Source organism: Piliocolobus tephrosceles, chromosome 4 (assembly GCF_002776525.5).
Source record: "Piliocolobus tephrosceles isolate RC106 chromosome 4, ASM277652v3, whole genome shotgun sequence".
In the NCBI taxonomy this organism is placed as follows: domain Eukaryota; kingdom Metazoa; phylum Chordata; class Mammalia; order Primates; family Cercopithecidae; genus Piliocolobus; species Piliocolobus tephrosceles.
In genome coordinates, this window is record NC_045437.1 from 148,791,726 (window position 1) to 148,814,018 (window position 22,293).

Here is a 22,293-nt window from a genome sequence, read left to right on the forward strand (position 1 = left end):
TGTGAGTGGCCGGAATCCCTCCGCCGGGAGAGTCAGTCCCGGTAGCTGCGGCCCCGCTGAGTCAGCCCAGCGGGCGGCGCACGCGGCGCCGCGTGACCCGCAGCCACGTGACCCGCGCGGGGCCGGGCCGCCGGCGCAGTAGCTGCAGCCGCCGCGGGAGGCGTCCGCGTAAGTGGGGAGAAGGGCTGGCGGGGACGTTCCTCGCGGGCCGGAGCGCGGAGCGCTGTCCCAGCCCTACGGCACCCGGGGTCGGGACCCCGGGGAGCCGCTCTCACACATTTTCCAGGCGGGATCGGAGGGGCGATGGGGTGATAATCGGGGTGGGGGACACGCTGTACCCCACCGACGACCGCGTGGGCCACCTTCGCCTCTTGCTCCCCACTCCCACTAACCGCAGTGCTGGGGGAGCAAAACGTCCTCCTTCTGGAGCGATTACCTTTTCTCTTTTGTGCTTTGGGGGAAACTGAGGACCCAGAGGGGTTCGCAAAGCAAGGCGGGCCAGTAGGAACACCCCTCCGCTAGTCCCTCAGCACACAGCTCCCCAGGCAGAGCTCATTGCCCCACCTGCTCTAGTGGCCCAGCATGATCCTATGACCTCTCTACTTCTTGAGGAAGAGTCATGGGGTAGAGGGCGGGGAGCGGGTAGAGTATCCCGCTCACGTAGGGGCAGGGATGAGGGAGGCGGGGCTGAGCAGAGCATCTATCCGGATGGTAACAGCCAACATAGTAAATACTAAGTGGTTTACACGCATTCTCTCATTTCATATTACCCGTCGTGAAGTCTGTGAAGTAGGTACTATTGTCCCAATTGTTACATAGGAGGAAACGGCTCAGAGAAAACTTAGGTCCTTTGACCGAGGTCCTTCAGTTGGTAAGTGAAGGAGCTGAGATTAGAACCCAGATCTGCCCCCAGTAGCGCTTCCTAGTGGACTGTGGGTGGTGGAGGCGACTGGCCCAACCTCTTAGCTCCTCTGTGAATAGAAAGTCAGGCCTTTTTCCTGGCTCAGACAGCTTGGAAAGGGGGGATTGTTGCTGGGTAAGAGAAGCTTCTCCCACCACCTCCATCTCTTTCTCTGCCCCTTACCATTGATTCCTTTCTGTCATCCCCTCTCCCCCACTGCAGGACAAGATGAAACTCATCATCCTGGACCACTATTCTCAGGCCAGCGAGTGGGCGGCTAAATACATCAGGAACCGCATCATCCAGTTTAACCCAGGGCCAGAGAAGTACTTCACCCTGGGGCTCCCCACTGGTGCGTTCTTGGATGGAGAGGGTGCTGTGGATAGGAGTGGAGAGAGTAGGCAACAGGGGCCAGGTACACGGGCTCACTCAGCCAAGGGACTTCCCGGGGGCGCTGGGGTACTAGTGCTGAGAGAGCACCTTCCTGCCCCTTCCACATACAAAGGACCCAGCTTCCCTTATGGGTTGATTTAGTGCTGCCTGTTCCTGCAGAATCCTGGAGCAGAAGGGATCTTGGTTAGGCACAAAGAACTTGATTTTTAGCCTACATCCTAAGTCAGCCTTGTCCACCAGGGTTTCTTAACAGAATTAAGTCCTGATACCCTAAAGCATTCATTTTATGTAATGAATTAATTTCTCTTCTCTGTATCTAGAGGGGTACTAGCTAAGTACCATCCTTGGGAGAATTGAGAAGATAGTCACTTAGGTAATTTTCTGTAAGGCTTAATTAAACACAGGACCTAAGTAAAAAACAGTCCTAATTTCTTTTGGAAAAAATCAAAATGTTGCTTTTTCAGAAGGATATTTTGACCCCAGCTCCTCAAGACAAATGTCCTGATTATTTCTTTCAGAGATGGGTGGGTTTGCCCTAGTGGCCCTACCTGGCCCATCCATTAGAGTGTGTATATGTGTGTCGTGTGTGTCGGGGGGTTCTTCAAACTTTTTCTTTTTCTTTTTTGTCTTCCTTGCAGTCCAAACTTTTTCTGTAAAAGGCCAGTAGTAAATATTTTAGACTTCACTAGCCATACAGTCTCTGTTGCAACAACCTCACCCTTCTGTTGTTTGAAAGCAGCTATTATTAGCCTGGCGCAGTGGTGCTCACCTGTAGTCCCAGCTACTTGGGAGGCTGAGGTAGGTGGATCGCTTGAGCCGGTAGGTTGAGGCTGCAGTGAGCCAAGATTGTGTCGCTGTACTCCAGCCTGTGTGACAGAGTGAGACCCTGTCTCAAAAAAAGAGAAGACAATATATAAGTGAATGAGTATGGTTGTAGGCCAATAAAACTTTATGGACACTGAAGTTTGAACTTATATAATTTTCACATGTCACAAAATGTTATTATTCTTTAATTAAAAAAAAAACTATTTAAAAATGTAAAAACCAGGCCAGGCACGGTGGCTCACATCTGTAATTTCAGCGCTTTGGGAGGCTGAGGTGGGCAGATTGCTGGAGCCCAGGAGTTTGAGATTCGCCTGGGGAGCATGGCAAAACCCCATCTCTACAAAAAAAATACAAAAATTAGCTAGGCATGGTGGCACATGCCTATAGTCCCAGCTACTGAGGAGGCTGCGGTGTGAAGTGTGAGGATTGCTTGGGCCTGGTCGAGGCTGCAGTGAACCATGATTGTGCAATTGCACTCCAGCCTAGGCGACAGAGCAAGATTCTGTCGCAGAAAAGAAAAGAAAACCATTCTTAACTCACGATCTGTATAAAAACAGGCCGCAGTGCTGGGCATGGTGGCTCATGCCTGTAATCCCAGCACTTTGGGAGGCTGAGGTGGGTCCATCATTTGAAGTCAGGAATTCGAGACCAGCCTGGCCAACATGGTGAAACCCTACCTCTACTAAAAATACAAAAATTAGCTGGGCATGGTGGCAGGCACCTATAATCCCACTACTCAGGAGGCTGAGGCAAGAGAAGTAGTTAAACCCAGGAGACAGGTTACAGTGAGCTGAGATCGTGCCACTGCACTCCAGCTTGGGTGACCGAGCGAGACTCTGTCTAAAAAACTAAAAAATAAAAAAATACAGGCCACAGGCCAAATTTGGCCTGTGGACCAAAGTTTGCTGAGCTCTGCAGTAGAGGTTTGTGGGAGTAGTATCTACCTGTGCCTGTGAAACCACCAATGTCTCAGGCCCTCTGGAGGCTGTGCTAACATCCTGTCTCCTAACTGTGGAGAGACCCAACCTCTGTATGGGTCAGAGTCTGGTCTTCTGAAACCATTCCCTCATTCCCATCATTGCAGAGTCAGATCCAAGCTCTTCAGAGTGGCATTAAGGCCCTCCAAAACCTGACCTCTCCCTGCCTGTCCTGCTTGAACCAACAGGACAGCATTTCCACACGGGTTCCTTGGAACATTCCTTCTGTTAGATGTAGCACCTGTCAGGGTTCTAAGTGGAAACCGCAGAAACCAACTCCAGCTAAATTAAGCAGAAAAGGAGTTTATTGGCTAGATATTGGGAAGTTCAGAGGATTCATGGGAAGGCTAGAAGTTTGGAAAATGGCAGGAGAGAGGAAGCTATGTGGCTCAGGCATAGCTAAGGCCTTGTCACATGGACCAACTGATTATTTTGGGTGAGTTGTGGGGAGCTGCCATTCACTCAGCAGGTATTTATTGAGTGCCCTCTGTGTGCAGAGCTGTTCTAGCCTCTAAGGATACAGCAGTGAACAAAAAGGTATAAACTTCTGCCTTCTGAGGCTTAAATTATAACGGGAGAGACAGATAATAAACAATTACCAAAATATAGAGTAGTTAGATGGTGATAAGAGGAAAGAAGACACATGAAGCAGGATATGGTGGCAGGGAGGGTCTTATAGCCAGGGACCAGGTTCTATGGAGCCTTAGAAGGACTGGTGTTGCTGAGGGTGAAATGAGAAGCTAATGGTGGGTTTTGAAAAGAAGGGTGACATGATGTAATCTCGATAGTTTTTTTTTCCTTTCTTTTTTTTAGTTTGCAAAATTTCAAATATTCAGAAAAGTTGGAAAAAAAAAAAAACAGATCAGTACCATTCACCTAAATTCACCAATTGTTACCATTTTGCCACATTTGCTTTTACCTTTCTCTGGCTCTTGTTCTGTATCTATACACACACAGGTTTTTTTCAGACATCCTGACACGTCTGTCTAAATCCTTCAGCACATATCTCCTGAGAATAAGGACATTCTCCTACACAACTACGATACCATCATACCTAAGAAAATGAAAAATCACGCCATCATCTCATATGCAAACTATGTTCATGATTTTTTCTCAGTTGTCCACATTTATCTTTTATAGGTTGGTTTTTTAAAAATTAATCCAGTGTCCAGTCAGGATTCATGCATCTTTAGTCTTTTAATATACAGTGTCCTCCTACCTTTTATTATGTGTGTGTTTTTATGACATTGACTTTTTTGTTTTTTTTCAAGATGGAGTCTGGCTCTGTTGGCCAGGCTGGAGTGCAGTGGTGCGATCTTGGCCCACTGCAACCTCTGCCTCTCAGGTTCAAGTGATTCTTGTGCCTCAACCTCCTGAGTAGCTGGGATTACAGGCACATGCCACCATGCCCAGCTAATTTTTGTATTTTTAGTAGAGACGGGGTTTCACCATGTTGTCCAGACTGGTCTTGAACTCCTGACCTCAAGTGATCCACCTGCCTTGGCCTCCTAAAGCGTTGGGGTTACAGGCGTGAGCCACCACGCCCGGCCATGACACTGACTTTTTAATGAGACTCAACTAGGGCTTCGCTGCTCCTCAGGGAAGTCTTCCTCGAACTCTGAAGCACTGGGTGAGCCTGTGCTTTACCCCATCACAACTGATGTTCCTGCTTTGTGTTCTACTCCTAAACAGCTGAGTTATTTTGGAGTAGCTACTGTCCCTTGCTCCCCTGTGTCCTTATCACATGGCCCTGTGCCTTACACATAGTACTTGTTCGGGGAGTATCATGTCAATAATTAAGTCTGATGTTCACTCAGGTACTAATCAGAGTGATTTCAGTCATCAGTGTGCTGGATATTGGGGATTCAGCAGTAATCAAGGCAGACACAGTCCTGCCCTCCTGGAGCTTAAAGTCTAGTGGCAAAATAGGCATTAAACAAGCAATTAATGGATGGATGGCAGTTAGGATTGGAGTACTGGGTAGGACTTCAGATCTGACAGGTTCTCCCTGTGAGCAGCCCAGACTCATTCCTGTATACCCTCTGGGCTTCCAGACTTGGGGTGCAAGGGGTGTTCATGGCTGTGGTCACTCTTTCAGGGAGTACCCCACTTGGCTGCTACAAGAAGCTGATTGAATACTATAAGAATGGGGACCTGTCCTTTAAATATGTGAAGACCTTCAACATGGATGAGTACGTGGGTGAGTCTCTCTTTCAAGGTTCTTTCCTGATTCTAAGAGACTGATGCTCCTCCTCTCATTGGCCCAGCCCTGGAGAGGAATCAGGGAGCCAATGACATTTGATGATAGGCTCAATTATCAATATTTACCTCTTGGTTTACTCAGCTATAAAATGGGGCTAGTAAAGCTGACCTCACAGGTTGTAAGCATTAAATGGTATCATAAAAGATGTGGAAGTTTCTTACACATAACAGATACTTAATAAATATTAGAGTATCTCCTTCTCCTCTGCCTGCTCCCCAACCCCATGCCATTTCTTTCTGGAACAAATGATTGCAAGTGGGATCCTGGCTGGGGTGTTTCCCCTAGGATCTGTATCTGTGCTTTCTCTCCTGTGTGTGGCCTCCAGCTCCCCTTTCTGCCAGGTACACTTGGAGGGGACCCGAGATTGGTGTCCTTCCTGCTGCTGAAAGGCTATACCTTAGTCTTCTATCACCTCCCCTTCACCCAGTCCTTTTGTAATAGCTTCATTTTAAACATCCTTTTTAAAAGAAAAAAATTGTGGTAAAATACATGTAACATGACATTTACCATCTTAACCACCTTTCTATGTATAGTTCAGTAGTGTTAAGTGCATTCACATTGTTGTGCAACCAATTTCTAGAACTCTTTTCATCTTGTAAGACCCAGGCTCTATACCCGTGAAACAATAACTTCTCGTTTCCCCCTTCACCAGCCGCGGAAACCACCATTTTACTGTCTGTTTCTATGAATTTGACTACTCTAGAATCAAACTAGAGTATATAACTGGAATCATAAAGTATTTGTCTTTTTGACTGGCTTCTTTCACCTAGCATAAAGTCCACGAGGTTCATCCATTGTTGTAGCGTGTGTCAAAATTTCCTTCCTTTTTAAGGCTGATTTTACATATTCTTTTTTTTTTTTTGAGACCGAGTCTTGCTCTGCCACCCAGGCTGGAGTGCAGTGGCCGGATCTCAGCTCACTGCAAGCTCCGCCTCCCGGGTTTACGCCATTCTCCTGTCTCAGCCTCCTGAGTAGCTGGGACTACAGGCGCCGCCACCTCGCCCGGCTAGTTTTTTGTATTTTTTAGTCGAGATGGGGTTTCACCGTGTTAGCCAAGATGTTCTCGATCTCCTGACCTCATGATCCGCCCGTCTCGGCCTCCCAAAGTGCTGGGATTACAGGCTTGAGCCACCGCACCTGGCTACATATTCTTAATGCTTAACATTACACATTATTATTTTTTTTTTCCTGGCTAAAAAAAAAAGTTGATTTGGGGAAGCCTTGAGATAGTTCCCTCTAACCACCTGGTGTTCAAGCTGGAATTTATTCAGGCTGAGTGGGGTAGAACTGGGAGTGGATGGTGGGGTGAGAGGCACAGGGCTTGCTTTCTAAGATGAGTCCAGCCCTACCTCAGGGGGCCAGAGCGTCCCCAGCCTCTAACCTATGGTCATTGCCTTATGAAAAGCAGATTAGAATGTGGGGATTTCCCAGGCCCTTGGTGTGCAGTTACTCTGGCCCAGCCCTGTGGCCACAGATGGTGGTGCTGGGTGGGTGGACACTTACGGATACTGGCTCAGTCTGTCCTGAGTGGCTAGGGGTCAGAGGGCTGGTGCCTAAGGCTCCCAGATGGGCAGACCCCTGGGAGTGTCTCTGTAGGTCAGCTTGGTGTCCTGGCATCCTTCTTAGGAGGGGGGCTTTGGCATGGCCTAGGCATGATGACTGAGTGCCTCATGGCCCCACAGGCCTTCCTCGAGACCACCCAGAGAGTTACCACTCCTTCATGTGGAACAACTTCTTCAAGCACATTGACATCCACCCAGAAAACACCCACATTCTGGATGGGAATGCAGTCGACCTACAGGCAGAATGTGATGCCTTTGAAGAGAAGATCAAGGCTGCGGGTGGGATCGAGCTATTTGTTGGAGGTAAGCTTGACACTCTGCAGCACACATGTCCAGGGCCAGACCCGTGGGAAGGAGGACAAGACACCATGCCTGTCTCCAGACAGCTTCCTCTGGGTGTGCTAGTGACCGCAGAGACAGGCGGGAGACATGGGCCCTGCTGGCTCTGTTACTCAGAAACTGTGTTATCTTGGGGATCTCTTTCTGCAGTTTGATGCCTTGTCTGTAAACTGAGAGGTTTGGGTTTGGACTCTGAGATTCTGTCTACTCCCCAGTCTTAAGGTTTTATGGATCAGTCCTGGAACTTATCTAAACATTTAACATCATGGACTCATGTAGTTCCAAAAGTCTCCACACAGCCCCTCTAGATAGGCAGGTGAACCCCAGAGAAGTTAGGTGACTCACTCAAGGTCCGCAGGTGGGAGCAGGTGTCTGCTTCTTGGATCTGTGCTCGGGTCCTCTGGGCTGCCCTTCTGTGTGTCCATCTGTCGCCACCTCTGGAGTTACCCCTGAGGGGTAACATTGAATTGCCTTTTATTACTCTAGAGATCACTGTTCTGTACTTAAAGGTGGGGAGGAGGTGGGAAGGAGCTCTCATCCTCTGAGATTTTAGAACCTTGGCAGCCCCTGTCCAGGTTCTCTGGGTGTTTTGTTCACTGCACTTCTATCCCAGCAGCAGGACCCTCTAGCTACAGGTAGAAGAGACAGAGAAGATCCACTTTTCTGACAATCTGAGGAGGCAGAAGCTGTTTGGAGTGCTTCCTCCTCAGTTTTTTGGGGTGGTAGCAAGTTAACAATGTGTGTGCCTCAGATAGAAATGGTGGGGAGGGTCTCCTCTGAGACAGTATGTCAAAGAGAAAGAAATGGTAGGAAGGGGGACAGAGCACATGTTTAAGGTGTACCTGCCCAGGGCTGCAAATAAGAAAGGTGACACAGCTTTCAATGATTTTTTTTCAGACCCTAGTTAGGGAAGGAGAAATTGTCCATTCTTGAAATCTTGGATCCCTGAGACTCACAGGGCTGCGTGGGCTCTCTCCCTGTAGGCATCGGCCCTGATGGACACATTGCCTTCAACGAACCAGGCTCCAGTCTGGTGTCCAGGACCCGTGTGAAGACACTGGCCATGGACACCATCCTGGCCAATGCTAGGTTCTTCGATGGAGAACTCACCAAGGTGCCCACCATGGCCTTGACGGTGGGGGTGGGCACCGTCATGGATGCTAGAGAGGTAAGGGCGCAAGGGCCCCACCAGCTTTGCGCTGGGTGGACTTGTCTTTCTCTTATTAATCTTAACTATACTTGTACCACCTACACTCTTATTAAAGATGAAGACATGATAAATAAAGCTAAAATCCCTGCTGACCCTGTTACTCACTGTTCCTCTTGCCTCTTTGGAAGACATCATTATTCCCAGTGTGAGGTGAATCCCTTGAGCATGTTTTTGGTGCCTTTGGCTGACTGCCTGGGACAGCAGGCTCTCTGGCCTCGGGCCCCTTTCATGCTTTTCACAGGCAGAGAGGAGGCCAGCATCACTAATGTTGGAATATGAATTCTATACCTGACCAGGTATGGAGAGAGGGGCTCCCTTGTTCATTGTAATTGGTAGAGGTCACTGTTTGGACACCAAGGATGCTTGTGCTTCTAGCCCCGTGCTCAGAGATTAATAAATGTGGTGAAGTGTGATTAAAATATAAGTGTTTTAAACTGAATGTAGCTTTTCCCCTAAAAAATTGACTATCATTTGAATTTGCATTTTTTGTGGTTCCAATTTCCTTATTTTCATTAGAACTTTAGAAGCATTTTCTCTTCCTTTCTGATGTGTATTCAGTGGGAAGCAGCTACAGACATGTTAGATTTACAGTTCTTTGCCCAAGCCAATAAACAAGCATCTAAATCAGTGAAAAATTCCCTGTTTAAAGTGAACTTCTGTGATATGAGTGACAGCACCCAGATTTCTGTTGGGTAATCTTCAATCAGTACGTGGGGTGGGGGTGTTTACTTGCTGTTTTTAGCCTTGCAGCTTAAACCTGTCTTTATCATGAGGGCATCTTGATCTGGGAAAGGACCTGGGACTAGAAATCAGGAGATTATCTTTTCTAAAAAGAGTTCTGGGTTGCTGAGGGGTCCGGAATAAATAGTCACATTCCCTCTCTGCTTCTGCATTCTAATCTTTTAAGAAAGGAACAGTACATCCTGTTCACAACTCTGTGGCACATGTGAATTAAAATGAAAGGAAATCTATAGAACTGAGTTATTTTTTTTCTCTTTTCCTGCGTTTGAATAGAGCTGAGTTCTTTAAGATCACTTACATTCTTGATATCTTAAGTGTTAAGTGGAGACTGTGCCTTTGTTTTATTATATATTAACAAAAACCGTCACCCCAAGTCACATTAGTTCATAGGTTTAATGCTGTGAACTGAAAGTGACCAGATAATGGGGCAGCCTTTCTGGGATTCAGCCTTAGAGGCCCCACAGATAACTCCCACCATTGCCTGCAAAGCATCCTTGCTGGTGGTACAGGTTAGGAGCCCTCTTTCACAAACTGTGCTTGTGGAGAGTCACCAAGCTGACCGGATAGCGGGCCTGGGCATGGCATATCTGTTTACAGGGCACTTTCATAGGCATCATCAAAGATACCTGGAGGCACTGTCACGTGGTGGTCAAGAACATGAACTTTAGGGTCATAAATGACCCTGGGCAAGATACTTAACCCCCTGGGCTGTTTTCTTATCATATAACATGGGGATAATGATGCCGCCTGCCTCGGGTTATTTGTGTGATAAAGCACAAGGAGCACTGAGCAAAAGTATGTTGCATGGTAACTACTTACAATGTGATATGAAAAACAATCATCCTTACAACTGTTTAGGGTGTCTGGAATGCTCCCCTCTATCACGGACTTGTTTTCTGATCCCCAGGTGATGATCCTTATCACAGGTGCTCACAAGGCATTTGCTCTGTACAAGGCCATCGAGGAGGGAGTGAACCACATGTGGACCGTGTCTGCCTTCCAGCAGCATCCCCGCACCGTATTTGTGTGTGATGAGGATGCCACCTTGGAGCTGAAAGTGAAGACTGTCAAGTATTTCAAAGGTGAGGGAGGTGTGGGTCCAGGAGGAGGTGGTCAAGCTCAGGGTGTACCAGGAGTGAGTAGTAGATCCAGCTTTCATCCTCTGGTCATTTTACTTGACAACTGTAATCTTAAGAAATATCAAACTCAACTGCATCACACTACACTGTCATTTCTTTTCCACCTGTGACTGCAAAGATCCATTTCTGGAGATATATTTGCTCGGAGAAGGAGGAAAGAAAATGCCAAGTATGGTCCAAGGACTATGTGGTGACCTCACAGTGCCATTGAGCCTCAGGTTTTCTCTTTTCAAATCTTTTTTTTTTATTATTATTATTATACTTTAAGTTCTAGGGTACATGTGCATAACGTGCAGGTTTGTTACATATGTATACTTGTGCCATGTTGGTGTGCTGCACCCATCAACTCGTCAGCACCCATCAATTCGTCATTTATATCAGGTATAACTCCCAATGCAATCCCTCCCCCCTCCCCCCCATGATAGGCCCCGATGTGTGATGTTCTCCTTCCCGAGTCCAAGTGATGTCATTGTTCAGTTCCCACCTATGAGTGAGAACATGCGGTGTTTGGTTTTCTGTTCTTGTGATAGTTTGCTAAGAATGATGGTTTCCAGCTGCATCCATGTCCCTACAAAGGACGCAAACTCATCCTTTTTTATGGCTGCATAATATTCCATGGTGTATATGTGCCACATTTTCTTAATCCAGTCTGTCACAGATGGACATTTGGGTTGATTCCAAGACTTTGCTATTGTGAATAGTGCCACAATAAACATACGTGTGCATGTGTCTTTATAGCAGCATGATTTATAATCCTTTGGGTATATACCCAGTAGTGAGATGGCTGGGTCATATGGTACATCTAGATCTAGATCCTTGAGGAATCGCCATACTGTTTTCCATAATGGTTGAACTAGTTTACAATCCCACCAACAGTGTAAAAGTGTTCCTATTTCTCCACATCCTCTCCAGCACCTGTTGTTTCCTGACTTTTTAATTGCCATTCTAACTGGTGTGAGATGGTATCTCATTGTGGTTTTGATTTGCATTTCTCTGATGGCCAGTGATGATGAGCATTTTTTCATGTGTCTGTTGGCTGTATGAATGTCTTCTTTTGAGAAATGTCTGTTCATATCCTTTGCCCACTTTTTGATGGGGTTGTTTGTTTTTTTCTTGTAAATTTGTTTGAGTTCTTTGTAGATTCTGGATATTAGCCCTTTGTCAGATGAGTAGATTGCAAAAATTTTCTCCCATTCTGTAGGTTGCCTGTTCACTCTGATGGTACTTTCTTTTGCTGTGCAGAAGCTCTTTAGTTTAATCATATCCCATTTGTCAATTTTGGCTTTTGCTGCCGTTGCTTTTGGTGTTTTAGACATGAAGTCCTTGCCCATGCCTATGTCCTGAATGGTACCACCTAGGTTTTCTTCTAGGGTTTTTATGGTATTAGGTCTAACATTTAAGTCTCTAATCCATCTTGAATTAATTTTCGTATAAGGAGTAAGGAAAGGATCCAGTTTCAGCTTTCTACTTATGGCTAGCCAATTTTCCCAGCACCATTTATTAAATAGGGAGTCCTTTCCCCATTTCTTGTTTCTCTCAGGTTTGTCAAAGATCAGATGGCTGTAGATGTGTGGTATTATTTCTGAGGACTCTGTTCTGTTCCATTGGTCTATATCTCTGTTTTGGTACCAGTACCATGCTGTTTTGGTTACTGTAGCCTTGTAGTATAGTTTGAAGTCAGGTAGCGTGATGCCTCCAGCTTTGTTCTTTTGACTTAGTATTGTCTTGGCAATGTGGGCTCTTTTTTGGTTCCATATGAACTTTAAAGCCGTTTTTTCCAATTCTGTGAAGAAACTCATTGGTAGCTTGATGGGGATGGCACTGAATCTATAAATAACTTTGGGCAGTATGGCCATTTTCACGATATTGATTCTTCCTATCCAAGAGCATGGTATGTTCTTCCATTTGTTAGTGTCCTCTTTTATTTCACTGAGCAGTGGTTTGTAGTTCTCCTTGAAGAGGTCCTTTACATCCCTTGTAAGTTGGATTCCTAGGTATTTTATTCTCTCTGAAGCAATTGTGAATGGAAGTTCATTCATGATTTGGCTCTCTGTTTGTCTGTTACTGGTGTATAAGAATGCTTGTGATTTTTTGCACATTAATTTTGTATCCTGAGACTTTGCTGAAGTTGCTTATCAGCTTAAGGAGATTTTGGGCTGAGACAATGGGGTTTTCTAAATATACAATCATGTCATCTGCAAACAGGGACAATTTGACTTCTTCTTTTCCTAACTGGATACCCTTGATTTCTTTCTCTTGCCTGATTGCCCTAGCCAGAACTTCCAGCACTATGTTGAATGGGAGTGGTGAGAGAGGGCATCCCTGTCTTGTGCCAGTTTTCAAAGGGAATGCTTCCAGTTTTTGCCCATTCAGTATGATATTGGCTGTGGGTTTGTCATAAATAGCTCTTATTATTTTGAGGTACGTTCCATCAATACCGAATTTATTGAGCGTTTTTAGCATGAAGGGCTGTTGAATTTTGTCAAAAGCCTTTCCGTATCTATTGAGATAATCATGTGGTTCTTGTCTTTGGTTCTGTTTATATGCTGGATTACGTTTATTGATTTGCGAATGTTGAACCAGCCTTGCATCCCAGGGATGAAGCCCACTTGATCATGGTGGATAAGCTTTTTGATGTGCTGCTGAATCAGTTTTGCCAGTATTTTATTGAGGATTTTTGCATCGATGTTCATCAGGGATATTGGTCTAAAATTTTCTTTTTTTGTTGTGTCTCTGCCAGGCTTTGGTATCAGGATGATGTTGGCCTCATAAAATGAGTTAGGGAGGATTCCCTCTTTTTCAATTGATTGGAATAGTTTCAGAAGGAATGGTACCAGCTCCTCTTTGTACCTCTGGTAGAATTCAGCTGTGAATCCATCTGGTCCTGGACTTTTTTTGGTTGGTAGGCTATTAATTATTGCCTCAATTTCAGAGCCTTCTATTGGTCTATTCAGAGATTCAACTTCTTCCTGGTTTAGTCTTGGAAGAGTGTAAGTGTCCAGGAAATTATCCATTTCTTCTAGATTTTCTAGTTGATTTGCGTGGAGGTGTTTATAGTATTCTCTGATGGTAGTCTGTATTTCTGTGGGGTCGGTGGTGATATCCCGTTTATCATTTTTAATTGTGTCTATTTGATTCTTCTCTCTTTTCTTCTTTATTAGTCTTGCTAGCGGTCTGTCAATTTTGTTGATCTTTTCAAAAAACCAACTCCTGGATTCATTGATTTTTTGGAGGGTTTTTTGTGTCTCTATCTCCTTCAGTTCTGCTCTGATCTTAGTTATTTCTTGCTTTCTGCTAGCTTTTGAATGTGTTTGCTCTTGCTTCTCCAGTTCTTTTAATTGTGATGTTAGAGTGTCAATTTTAGATCTTTCCAGCTTTCTCTTGTGGGCATTTAGTGCTATAAATTTCCCTCTACACACTGCTTTAAATGTGTCCCAGAGATTCTGGTATGTTATATCTTTGTTCTCATTGGTTTCAAAGAACATCTTTATTTCTGCCTTCATTTCATTATGTACCCAGTAGTCATTCAGGAGCAGGTTGTTCAGTTTCCATGTAGTTGAACAGTTTTGATTGAGTTTCTTAGTCCTGAGTTCTAGTTTGATTGCACTGTGGTCAGAGAGACAGTTTGTTATAATTTCTGTTCTTTTACATTTGCTAAGGAGTGCTTTACTTCCAATTATGTGGTCAATTTTGGAATAAGTGCAATGTGGTGCTGAGAAGAATGTATATTCTGTTGATTTGGGGTGGAGAGTTCTATAGATGTCTATTAGGTCCGCTTGGTGCAGAGATGAGTTCAATTCCTGGATATCCTTGTTAACTTTCTGTCTCATTGATCTGTCTAATGTTGACAGTGGAGTGTTAAAGTCTCCCATTATTATTGTATGGGAGTCTAAGTCTCTTTGTAAGTGTCTAAGGACTTGCTTTATGAATTTGGGTGCTCCTGTATTGGGTGTATATATATTTAGGAGAGTTAGCTCTTCCTGTTGAATTGATCCCTTTACCATTATGTAATGGCCTTCTTTGTCTCTTTTGATCTTGGATGGTTTAAAGTCTATTTTATCAGAGACTAGGATTGCAACCCCTGCTTTTTTTTGTTCTCCATTTGCTTGGTAGATCTTCCTCCATCCCTTTATTTTGAGCCTATGTATGTCTCTGCATGTGAGATGGGTCTCCTGAATACAGCAGACTGATGGGTCTTGACTCTTTATCCAGTTTGCCAGTCTGTGTCTTTTAATTGGAGCATTTAGTCCATTAACATTTAAGGTTGATATTGTTATGTGTGAACTTGATCCTGCCATTATGATATTAACTGGTTATTTTGCTCGTTAGATGATGCAGTTTCTTCCTAGCCTCGATGGTCTTTACATTTTGGCATGTTTTTGCAATGGCTGGTACTGGTTGTTCCTTTCCATGTTTAGGGCTTCCTTCAGGGTCTCTTGTAAGGCAGGCCTGGTGGTGACAAAATCTCTAAGCATTTGCTTATCTGTAAAGGATTTTATTTCTCCGTCACTGTTGAAACTTAGTTTGGCTGGATATGAAATTCTGGGTTGAAAATTCTTTTCTTTAAGAATGTTGAATATTGGCCCCCACTCTCTTCTGGCTTGTAGAGTTTCTGCCGAGAGGTCTGCTGTTAGTCTGATGGGCTTCCCTTTGTGGGTAACCCGACCTTTCTCTCTGGCTGCCCTTAAGATTTTTTCCTTCATTTCAACTTTGGTGAATCTGGCAATTATGTGTCTTGGAGTTGCTCTTCTCGAGGAGTATCTTTGTGGTGTTCTCTGTATTTCCTGAATTTGAATGTTGGCCTGCCCTACTAGGTTGGGGAAGTTCTCCTGGATGATATCCTGAAGAGTGTTTTCCAACTTGGTTCCATTTTCCCCCTCACTTTCAGGCACCCCAATCAGACGTAGATTTGGTCTTTTTACATAATCCCATACTTCTTGCAGGCTTTGTTCATTTCTTTTTCTTCTTTTTTCTTTTGGTTTCTCTTCTCGCTTCATTTCATTCATTTGGTCCTCAATCGCTGATACTCTTTCTTCCAGTTGATCAAGTCGGTTACTGAAGCTTGTGGATTTGTCACGTATTTCTCGTGTCATGGTTTTCATCTCTGTCATTTCATTTATGACCTTCTCTGCATTAATTATTCTAGCTATCAATTCTTCCACTCTTTTTTCAAGATTTTTCGTTTCTTTGCGCTGGGTACGTAATTCCTCCTTTAGCTCTGAGAAGTTTGATGGACTGAAGCCTTCTTCTCTCATCTCGTCAAAGTCATTCTCTGACCAGCTTTGATCCGTTGCTGGCGATGAGCTGCGCTCCTTTGCAGGGGGAGATGCGCTCTTATTTTTTGAATTTCCAGCTTTTCTGCCCTGCTTCTTCCCCATCTTTGTGGTTTTATCTGCTTCTGGTCTTTGATGATGGTGACGTACTGATGGGGTTTTGGTATAGGTGTTCTTCCTGTTTGATAGTTTTCCTTCTAATAGTCAGGACTCTCAGCTGTAGGTCTGTTGGAGATTGCTTGAGGTCCACTCCAGACCCTGTTTGCCTGGGTATCAGCAGCAGAGGTTGCAGAAGATACAATATTGCTGAACAGCGAGTGTACCTGTCTGATTCTTACTTTGGAAGCTTCCTCTCAGGGGTGTACTCCACCCTGCGAGGTGTGGGGTGTCAGACTGCCCCTAGTGGGGGATGTCTCCCAGTTAGGCTACTCAGGGGTCAGGGACCCACTTGTGCAGGCAGTCTGTCCGTTCTCAGATTTCAACCTCCGTGTTGGGAGATCCACTGCTCTCTTCAAAGCTGTCAGAGTCGTTCGGGTCTGCACAGGCCTCTGCTGCTTCCCCTGTGTTTTTTTTAGCTGTGCCCTGTCCCCAGAGGTGGAGTCTACAGAGACAGGCAGGTTTCCTTGAGCTGCTGTGAGCTCCACCCAGTTCGAGCTTCTCAGCGGCTTTGTTTACCTACTTAAGCCCCAGCAATGGAAGGCGCCCCTCCCCCAGCCTCGCTGCTGCCTTGTGGTTAGATCGCAGACTGCTGTGCTAGCAATGAGGGAGGCTCCGTGGCCGTGGAACCAGGTGTGGGTGTAGTCTCCTGGTGTGCCCGTTCCCTTAAAGCGCAGTATTGGGGTGGGAATTGCCCGATTTTCCAGGTGTTGTGTGTCTCAGTTCGCCTGGCTAGGAAAAGGGATTCCCTTCCCCCTTGCGCTTCTCAGGTGAGGCAATGCCTCGCCCTGCTTCAGCTCTCACTGGTCGGGCTGCAGCAGCTGACCAGCACCGATTGTCCGGCACTCCCCAGTGAGATGACCCCAGTGCCAACGTTGAAAATGCAGAAATCACCAGTCTTCTGTGTCGCTCGTGCAGGGAGTTGGAGACTGGAGCTGTTCTTATTCGGCCATCTTGCTCCGCCCCCTCTTTTCAATCTTAAACAGCCATTCCCCTCTAGGTGAGACACTGAATTATCAGGAGGATCTTCCTTTCTTTTACCTTTTTTTTTTGAGACAGGGTCTCACTCTGTTCACTCAGGCTGGAGTGCAGTGGTGTGATCTCAGCTCACTGCAACCTCCACCTCCCGGGCCTAAGTGATTCTCCTTGCCTCAACCTCCCAAGTAGCTGGAATTACAGGTGCCCGCCACTATACCCGGCTAATTTTTGTATTTTTAGTAGAGCCGGGGTTTCGCCATGTTGCCCAGGCTTGTCTCAACTCCTGACCTCAGGGGATCCACCCATCTCGGCCTTCCAAAGTGCTGGGATTACAGGCATGAGAGCTGCCATGCCCGGCTCTTCTTTTACTTTAAAAGGATGCACACCGCTTTAGGCAAACATGTGAAAATCCTCCTTTACTCAAGCAGGTCAATTAGGAATTTGTTCTTTGCTGAAAAGACTAACCTTTAAATAGCCAACTCCCATAGTGATTGAATTTATAAAATTTCCACGAATATAGTACTCACTGTGAATAAGTCTTCTTGTACTCTTAGGGTGTTTATCATTTGGGGATCATAGAGAAAAGAGGGAAGAGTCAGCTCTAAGACAAAATTTGAGAGCTCCTGGATGTTATGATTGATAATCAAGGAACTCTTGCCACTGCCTGAATTAACTACTTTTTCTTTTTAATTTTTTGTAGGTTTAATGCTTGTTCATAACAAGTTGGTGGACCCCTTGTACAGTATCAAAGAGAAAGAAACTGAGAAAAGCCAATCTTCTAAGAAACCATACAGTGATTAGCCTGTACCCGGACCTAGTGTCAAGTACCCATAGAGAAAGGCAGGTCTTTCTGGAAATTGTCTTTAGAAGAAAGCATTGTATTTCTTTAATCTAGTATGGTTACTCCAGATAAGTGGGTAAACTTATTGTTCTTGGCCATGAGGCTGGGAGCCTAGTCATGGAGTTTAGCTATAGGGAGAATGATTTGTTTGTAACTTAATCAGAAAAAAAAATCTCCGCAAAATGTACTCCATCATTTCGATGTCTACCAAACCCAGGTTGGGAGTTTTAAACTTTTTGTTCTGCTTCAGCCACGGTTCACATGTACAACACACTCCCGTCAGGAATTTCTCTCCTTACATGCACTGATTTTCAAGTGGGAGGGAATTAGGGGCTTGTGTATATTGGACGCCACCTCTTTGAAGAGTCTTGAGAGTCCTTCTTGCACAGGCCTGCCCCTTGGTTGAGAACCATTGTTCCAGGTTAAGGCACAAACTCTCAATATGTAAAATAAGTGCAAGGAAGCAGGCTCTTTGGTCAGTAACAAGTGCAGTGGAAAGAAAACGATCCCTTCCTTCCTTCTTCCAGTTGTTTTCCACTTCCACAGCTTTTCTCTGAACTGGGAGAACCTGGGGGTAGATTTGGGTGGGTGGGGTCACAAAGAGGCAGCTTCTACTGATAAACCCAGAGCCTCAAGGGGCCCAGCCATGTCAAACTTCTCTCCCTCAGGGACTCTGCAGCACCAAAAGGCGGAAGGTGAAAGCCGTTTTCCCCCAGAGCCCTGTGTTTTTGTGAAAGGCCTCACTGTGGCTCCTCTGTTTTACATACTCATTAGTAAGTAGGAGGTCCACTGGGGCAACAGACACTGCCACAATTTCAGTGTTGTGTTTAGCCAAGAGGACGGTCTGGGCAGGCAGCTTAAGTGTGAGTTGAGTCACAACTCCTGAGTGTCCCGCTCTCCTGCTTCCCTAGGAGGTGAGTGCCAGGAAAACACACCAAATGTTTCTAGTATTGTTTCCCCACTTAAAACAGTCCTGCTTAGATTCACATGGTGTGGTCTGATGTTCTGAGAACATCAGGAAATACAACTCTTTTGCCCATTTATCCTTCTCCGCGGATCCCAAGGTGGTCTGTTGCTCTGGCTTCCTTTCATTATCTTAGGCCTTCATGGAGTGGATGCTGCCTCCTCCTGGCTGTTTTGTGCCTGTTTGAAGCTACTGCTGCCTCTATTTCTGCGAAAGACCTTTAAGAGCCTGGCTCAGGCCTAAGGGCTATGTTTGGTACCAGTGTTTTGTCTTTAGCTTTTCTATGTGATTGTGCTGTCATTCTGTTTTAAGCTCATGGATCAATGGATTTGTTTACAATGTGATATTTTCTATTAAATCCAGTATTTTCAAATAACATGTCATTTGTGGATTTGAGCCCCCAATTTTAGAAGACTGGGCTATTTATATATTTTAGAAAGAGCTGGTAAGCAAAGCATCACACTCAGTCCTCACAAGAACTTGCAGGAAGGTCACAAGCAAAGCAACCATCTATTGATCTCTTCTTCAATCATCAGAGTGAAAAATAAGAGATTTTATGAAAATGGAGCACTTATAGGAAAAAGGGTAGGAATGAACAGATGAGCAATAAATTGTCATGTTCTGGCTGCACCCGAGATCCAAACGAGGATACAGCTGTTATAAAGATTAAGGCAGATTTGTGATGAGGGATATTATTGCAAGGTATGGAAAAATATTTAGTTTTTTTTTTTTTTTTTTTTTAAGTTAATATAATGGAATAGCTTATTAGGTCAATATAGCCAATTAAGGAGGTAGATGTAGAAGTTGAAGGGTTTAATTTTTTTTGACAATTTTGAGGCTGGGTACAGTGGCTGATGCCTGTAATCCCAATGCTTTGGGAGGCCAAAGCAGGAGGATCACCTGAGATCAGGAGTTCAAAACCAGCCTGGGCAACATAACAAGACCCTGTCTCTATGAAATTTTTAAAAATTAGCCAAGCATAGTGGTGCATGCCTGTGGTCCCAGCCACTCAGGAGGCTGAGACGAGAGGATTGCTTGAGCCCAGGAGTTCAAGACTGCTGTGAACTATAATCGCATCACTGTACCCCAACTCTGGACAACAGAACAAGACCCCATCTCAAAAAAAATTTCTTGAGATATAAATCCAATGATTTCTATGATTATGGAATTGTGTATTTTCTTACCACAAGTCTTTTTTTTTTTTTTTTTTTTTAAAGAGACAAAGTCTCACCCTGTCTCCCAGGCTGGAGTGCAGTGGTACGATCTCAGCTCACTGCAACCTCTGCTTCCTGGGTTCAAGTAATTCTCCTGCTGGGATTACAGTCGTGTACCACCACACCCACCCCACCTAATTTTTGTATTTTTAGTAGAGATGGGGTTTCGCCATGTTGGCCAGGCTGGTCTTGAATTCCTGGCCTTAAATGATCTGCCTGCCTCAGCCTCCTAAAGTGCTGGGTTTACAGGCGTGAGCCGCCGTGCCCAGCACCACAATCCATTTCTATCATTCCCAAAAGCTCCCTACTCCTAACCCCAGCCCCAGGCAACTATTGGTCTGCTTTGTGTCTATAGATTGACCTTTTCTGGTCATTTAATATAAATGGACTCATGTGACATGACATCTTTTGTGTCTGGCTTTTTTCACTAAGCACAACATTTTTCAGGTTCATGTAACACATAGCAGTAGTCCATTCCTTTTTTATTGCTGTATAGTATTCCGTTTTGTGGACATACGTTCTGTTTATCCAGTCAAGAAGGGTTTAAATTTTAAGTATGTTATTAACTACAGTAAATTAACTACATTAACTAAATTACATTAAAATGAGACAAAAAAAGGACTAGGTGATGACAGCTAAACTGGAGATATCTGTACAAACCTGGGACCTTAGAAAGATCTGATGTCTTTCCCAAGTCTGTGTTTTCCTGGTGGCTCAACAGCAGTGTCCTGCTACAACCAGTGCTTATGTGATCAAGTGGGATGTACACCCCTGGGTCATCTTTGGCCTCTAATATCAGGGCTCCTTGTGCAGGAGCTAATTATGTTTCGGGGTAGGGATCAGAGTGGGCCTGGAATATCTTGTTACTAGAAATAAGGGTGCTTTCAAAAATGTCTGTGGCTGACCCAGCGCGGTGGCCCACACCTGTAATCCTAGCACTTTGGGAGGCTGAGACGGGTGGATCACCTGAGGTCAGGAGTTCAAGACCAGCCTGGCCAACATGGTGAAACCCCATCCCTACTAAAAATATAAAAAATTAGCCGGGTGCAGTGGTGTGCACCTGTAATCCCAGCTACTGGGGAGGCTGAGGCAGGAGAATTGCTTGAACCCAGGAGGCGGGGGTGGTGGTGGGCCAAGATCATGCCACTACACTCCAGCCTGGGCTACAGAGCAAGACTTCATCTCCAAAAACAAAAACAAAAAAAAAGTCTGGGGATGAAATAAAACAAAACAAAAATGTCTGAGGCAGTTCTGAGAGGACAAAACAGCCAGTTAATGGGTTCCCACTGGGCAGGTTTTCACAATTTGATCAAAAAGGAAATACTAAATACAGCTGACTGGAACACGCTGAATTTGTAAAACAGCAAGTTTGATAAGAAAGAGAAAATGTAATATTAAGTGCACACAGAGTTGTATTGCAGGAAGAGTAGACAGAATGTATTTAAAGTTTTATTACATTTAGTAAAAAGTGGCAGTATTGACATCAATGGTTGCTGCCTGCCTTCTATTAGTCTGTTTATAAAGTAGAGGTGAACACAAGAGCCTGGCTCACTATTCCCCCTATGGCCTACTCTTCTAGTCTTTCTGTCCTTCAGGCCTCACCTCGAATGTCATTTATCAGATAACTCTTCCCTGACCCTCCAATATAAAGCTGCAATCCCCAAGTTCCTATCCTTGCCGTGCGCTATTTTCTCAGAACCCTTTACACTGGACATGTATTTTGTTTCCCACTAAATGTAAACTGCATGAAGGTAGATGTTAAATACTGCTTTATTCTGCCCCTATAGCAGTGCCTTGATATCTGGAAGGCACTGGTACTTGTTGAACCGTAAGCCTGATAGTTGTCCCCAAGAGTAGTGATCATACATAACAACCAGGGGAAATCATGGCATATTATATAATGGATTAGCCAACTGGCCTACTGAGGAGATCTAACTTGGCAAACTTGATGCTTCTTTCCTGGGAACCAAAATCCTTACTGTGATGAGATGCTAGTGAAACATGTCCATTTCCAGTAAGACACAGTGTAACAGGATTTTGAGTTATGCAACAATGGGCAGGTAAAACAGAATAGAGTACTTTGGACCTCAGGGGAGCCATTACCACCAGCTGGCAGTCATACTGTATTAATAATCACACTAGTCCATTTAGTATCCTCAAAGACTAAATCATAAGGTCCCAAACCTCTAACCCCTCTACCCCAGCTTTCCTCTCAGCTGATGACCTTGAAAACAGAAGCAATCAGAAAAGAATGTCCACGAGTTCCCACCACCACACACCCACACGTCAGCCCTGCTCTCACACTCTGCTGTCTTCCTGTTACCTGCTCCTTGGCCGAGCCCTCTGCTTGCACACCAGATCCCATCCTCTCTTGCCTCCTTGAGGACATTGCTCTGGCAACACTCCCATCTCTCACCTACAGCATCAAATTATCCTCTCCTAGACCACTCCATGGCATTCAAAACAAGACTTAGAAACAAAACTCTACCTCATTTGCCCCCTGAGATACATCATTTC

General features: G+C 45.0%; 1 protein-coding gene across 1 annotated transcript; it reads left to right on the forward strand.

Moving 5' to 3' along the window:
• The first annotated feature begins 111 nt into the window (after nucleotides 1–111).
• GNPDA1 (glucosamine-6-phosphate deaminase 1) lies at nucleotides 112–18,940 on the forward strand. The gene is made up of 7 exons (XM_023187743.2): nucleotides 112–168; nucleotides 1,124–1,253; nucleotides 5,195–5,296; nucleotides 7,042–7,224; nucleotides 8,244–8,428; nucleotides 10,119–10,293; nucleotides 17,458–18,940. The coding sequence occupies exons 2-7, from the start codon at nucleotides 1,130–1,132 to the stop codon at nucleotides 17,556–17,558; spliced, it is 870 nt and encodes a 289-aa protein (XP_023043511.2). The 5' UTR covers nucleotides 112–168; nucleotides 1,124–1,129; the 3' UTR covers nucleotides 17,559–18,940.
• Nucleotides 18,941–22,293: the final 3,353 nt, after the last annotated feature.

Bases quoted from the DNA above. Each gene is read 5' to 3' on its own strand.
- GNPDA1 (XM_023187743.2), top strand. From the start codon at position 1,130: ATGAAACTCATCATCCTGGACCACTATTCTCAGGCCAGCGAGTGGGCG. The intron at 5,297-7,041 runs GTGAGTCTCTCT...ATGGCCCCACAG, and splicing joins CAACATGGATGAGTACGTGG to GCCTTCCTCGAGACCACCCA. The intron at 8,429-10,118 runs GTAAGGGCGCAA...TCTGATCCCCAG, and splicing joins CCGTCATGGATGCTAGAGAG to GTGATGATCCTTATCACAGG.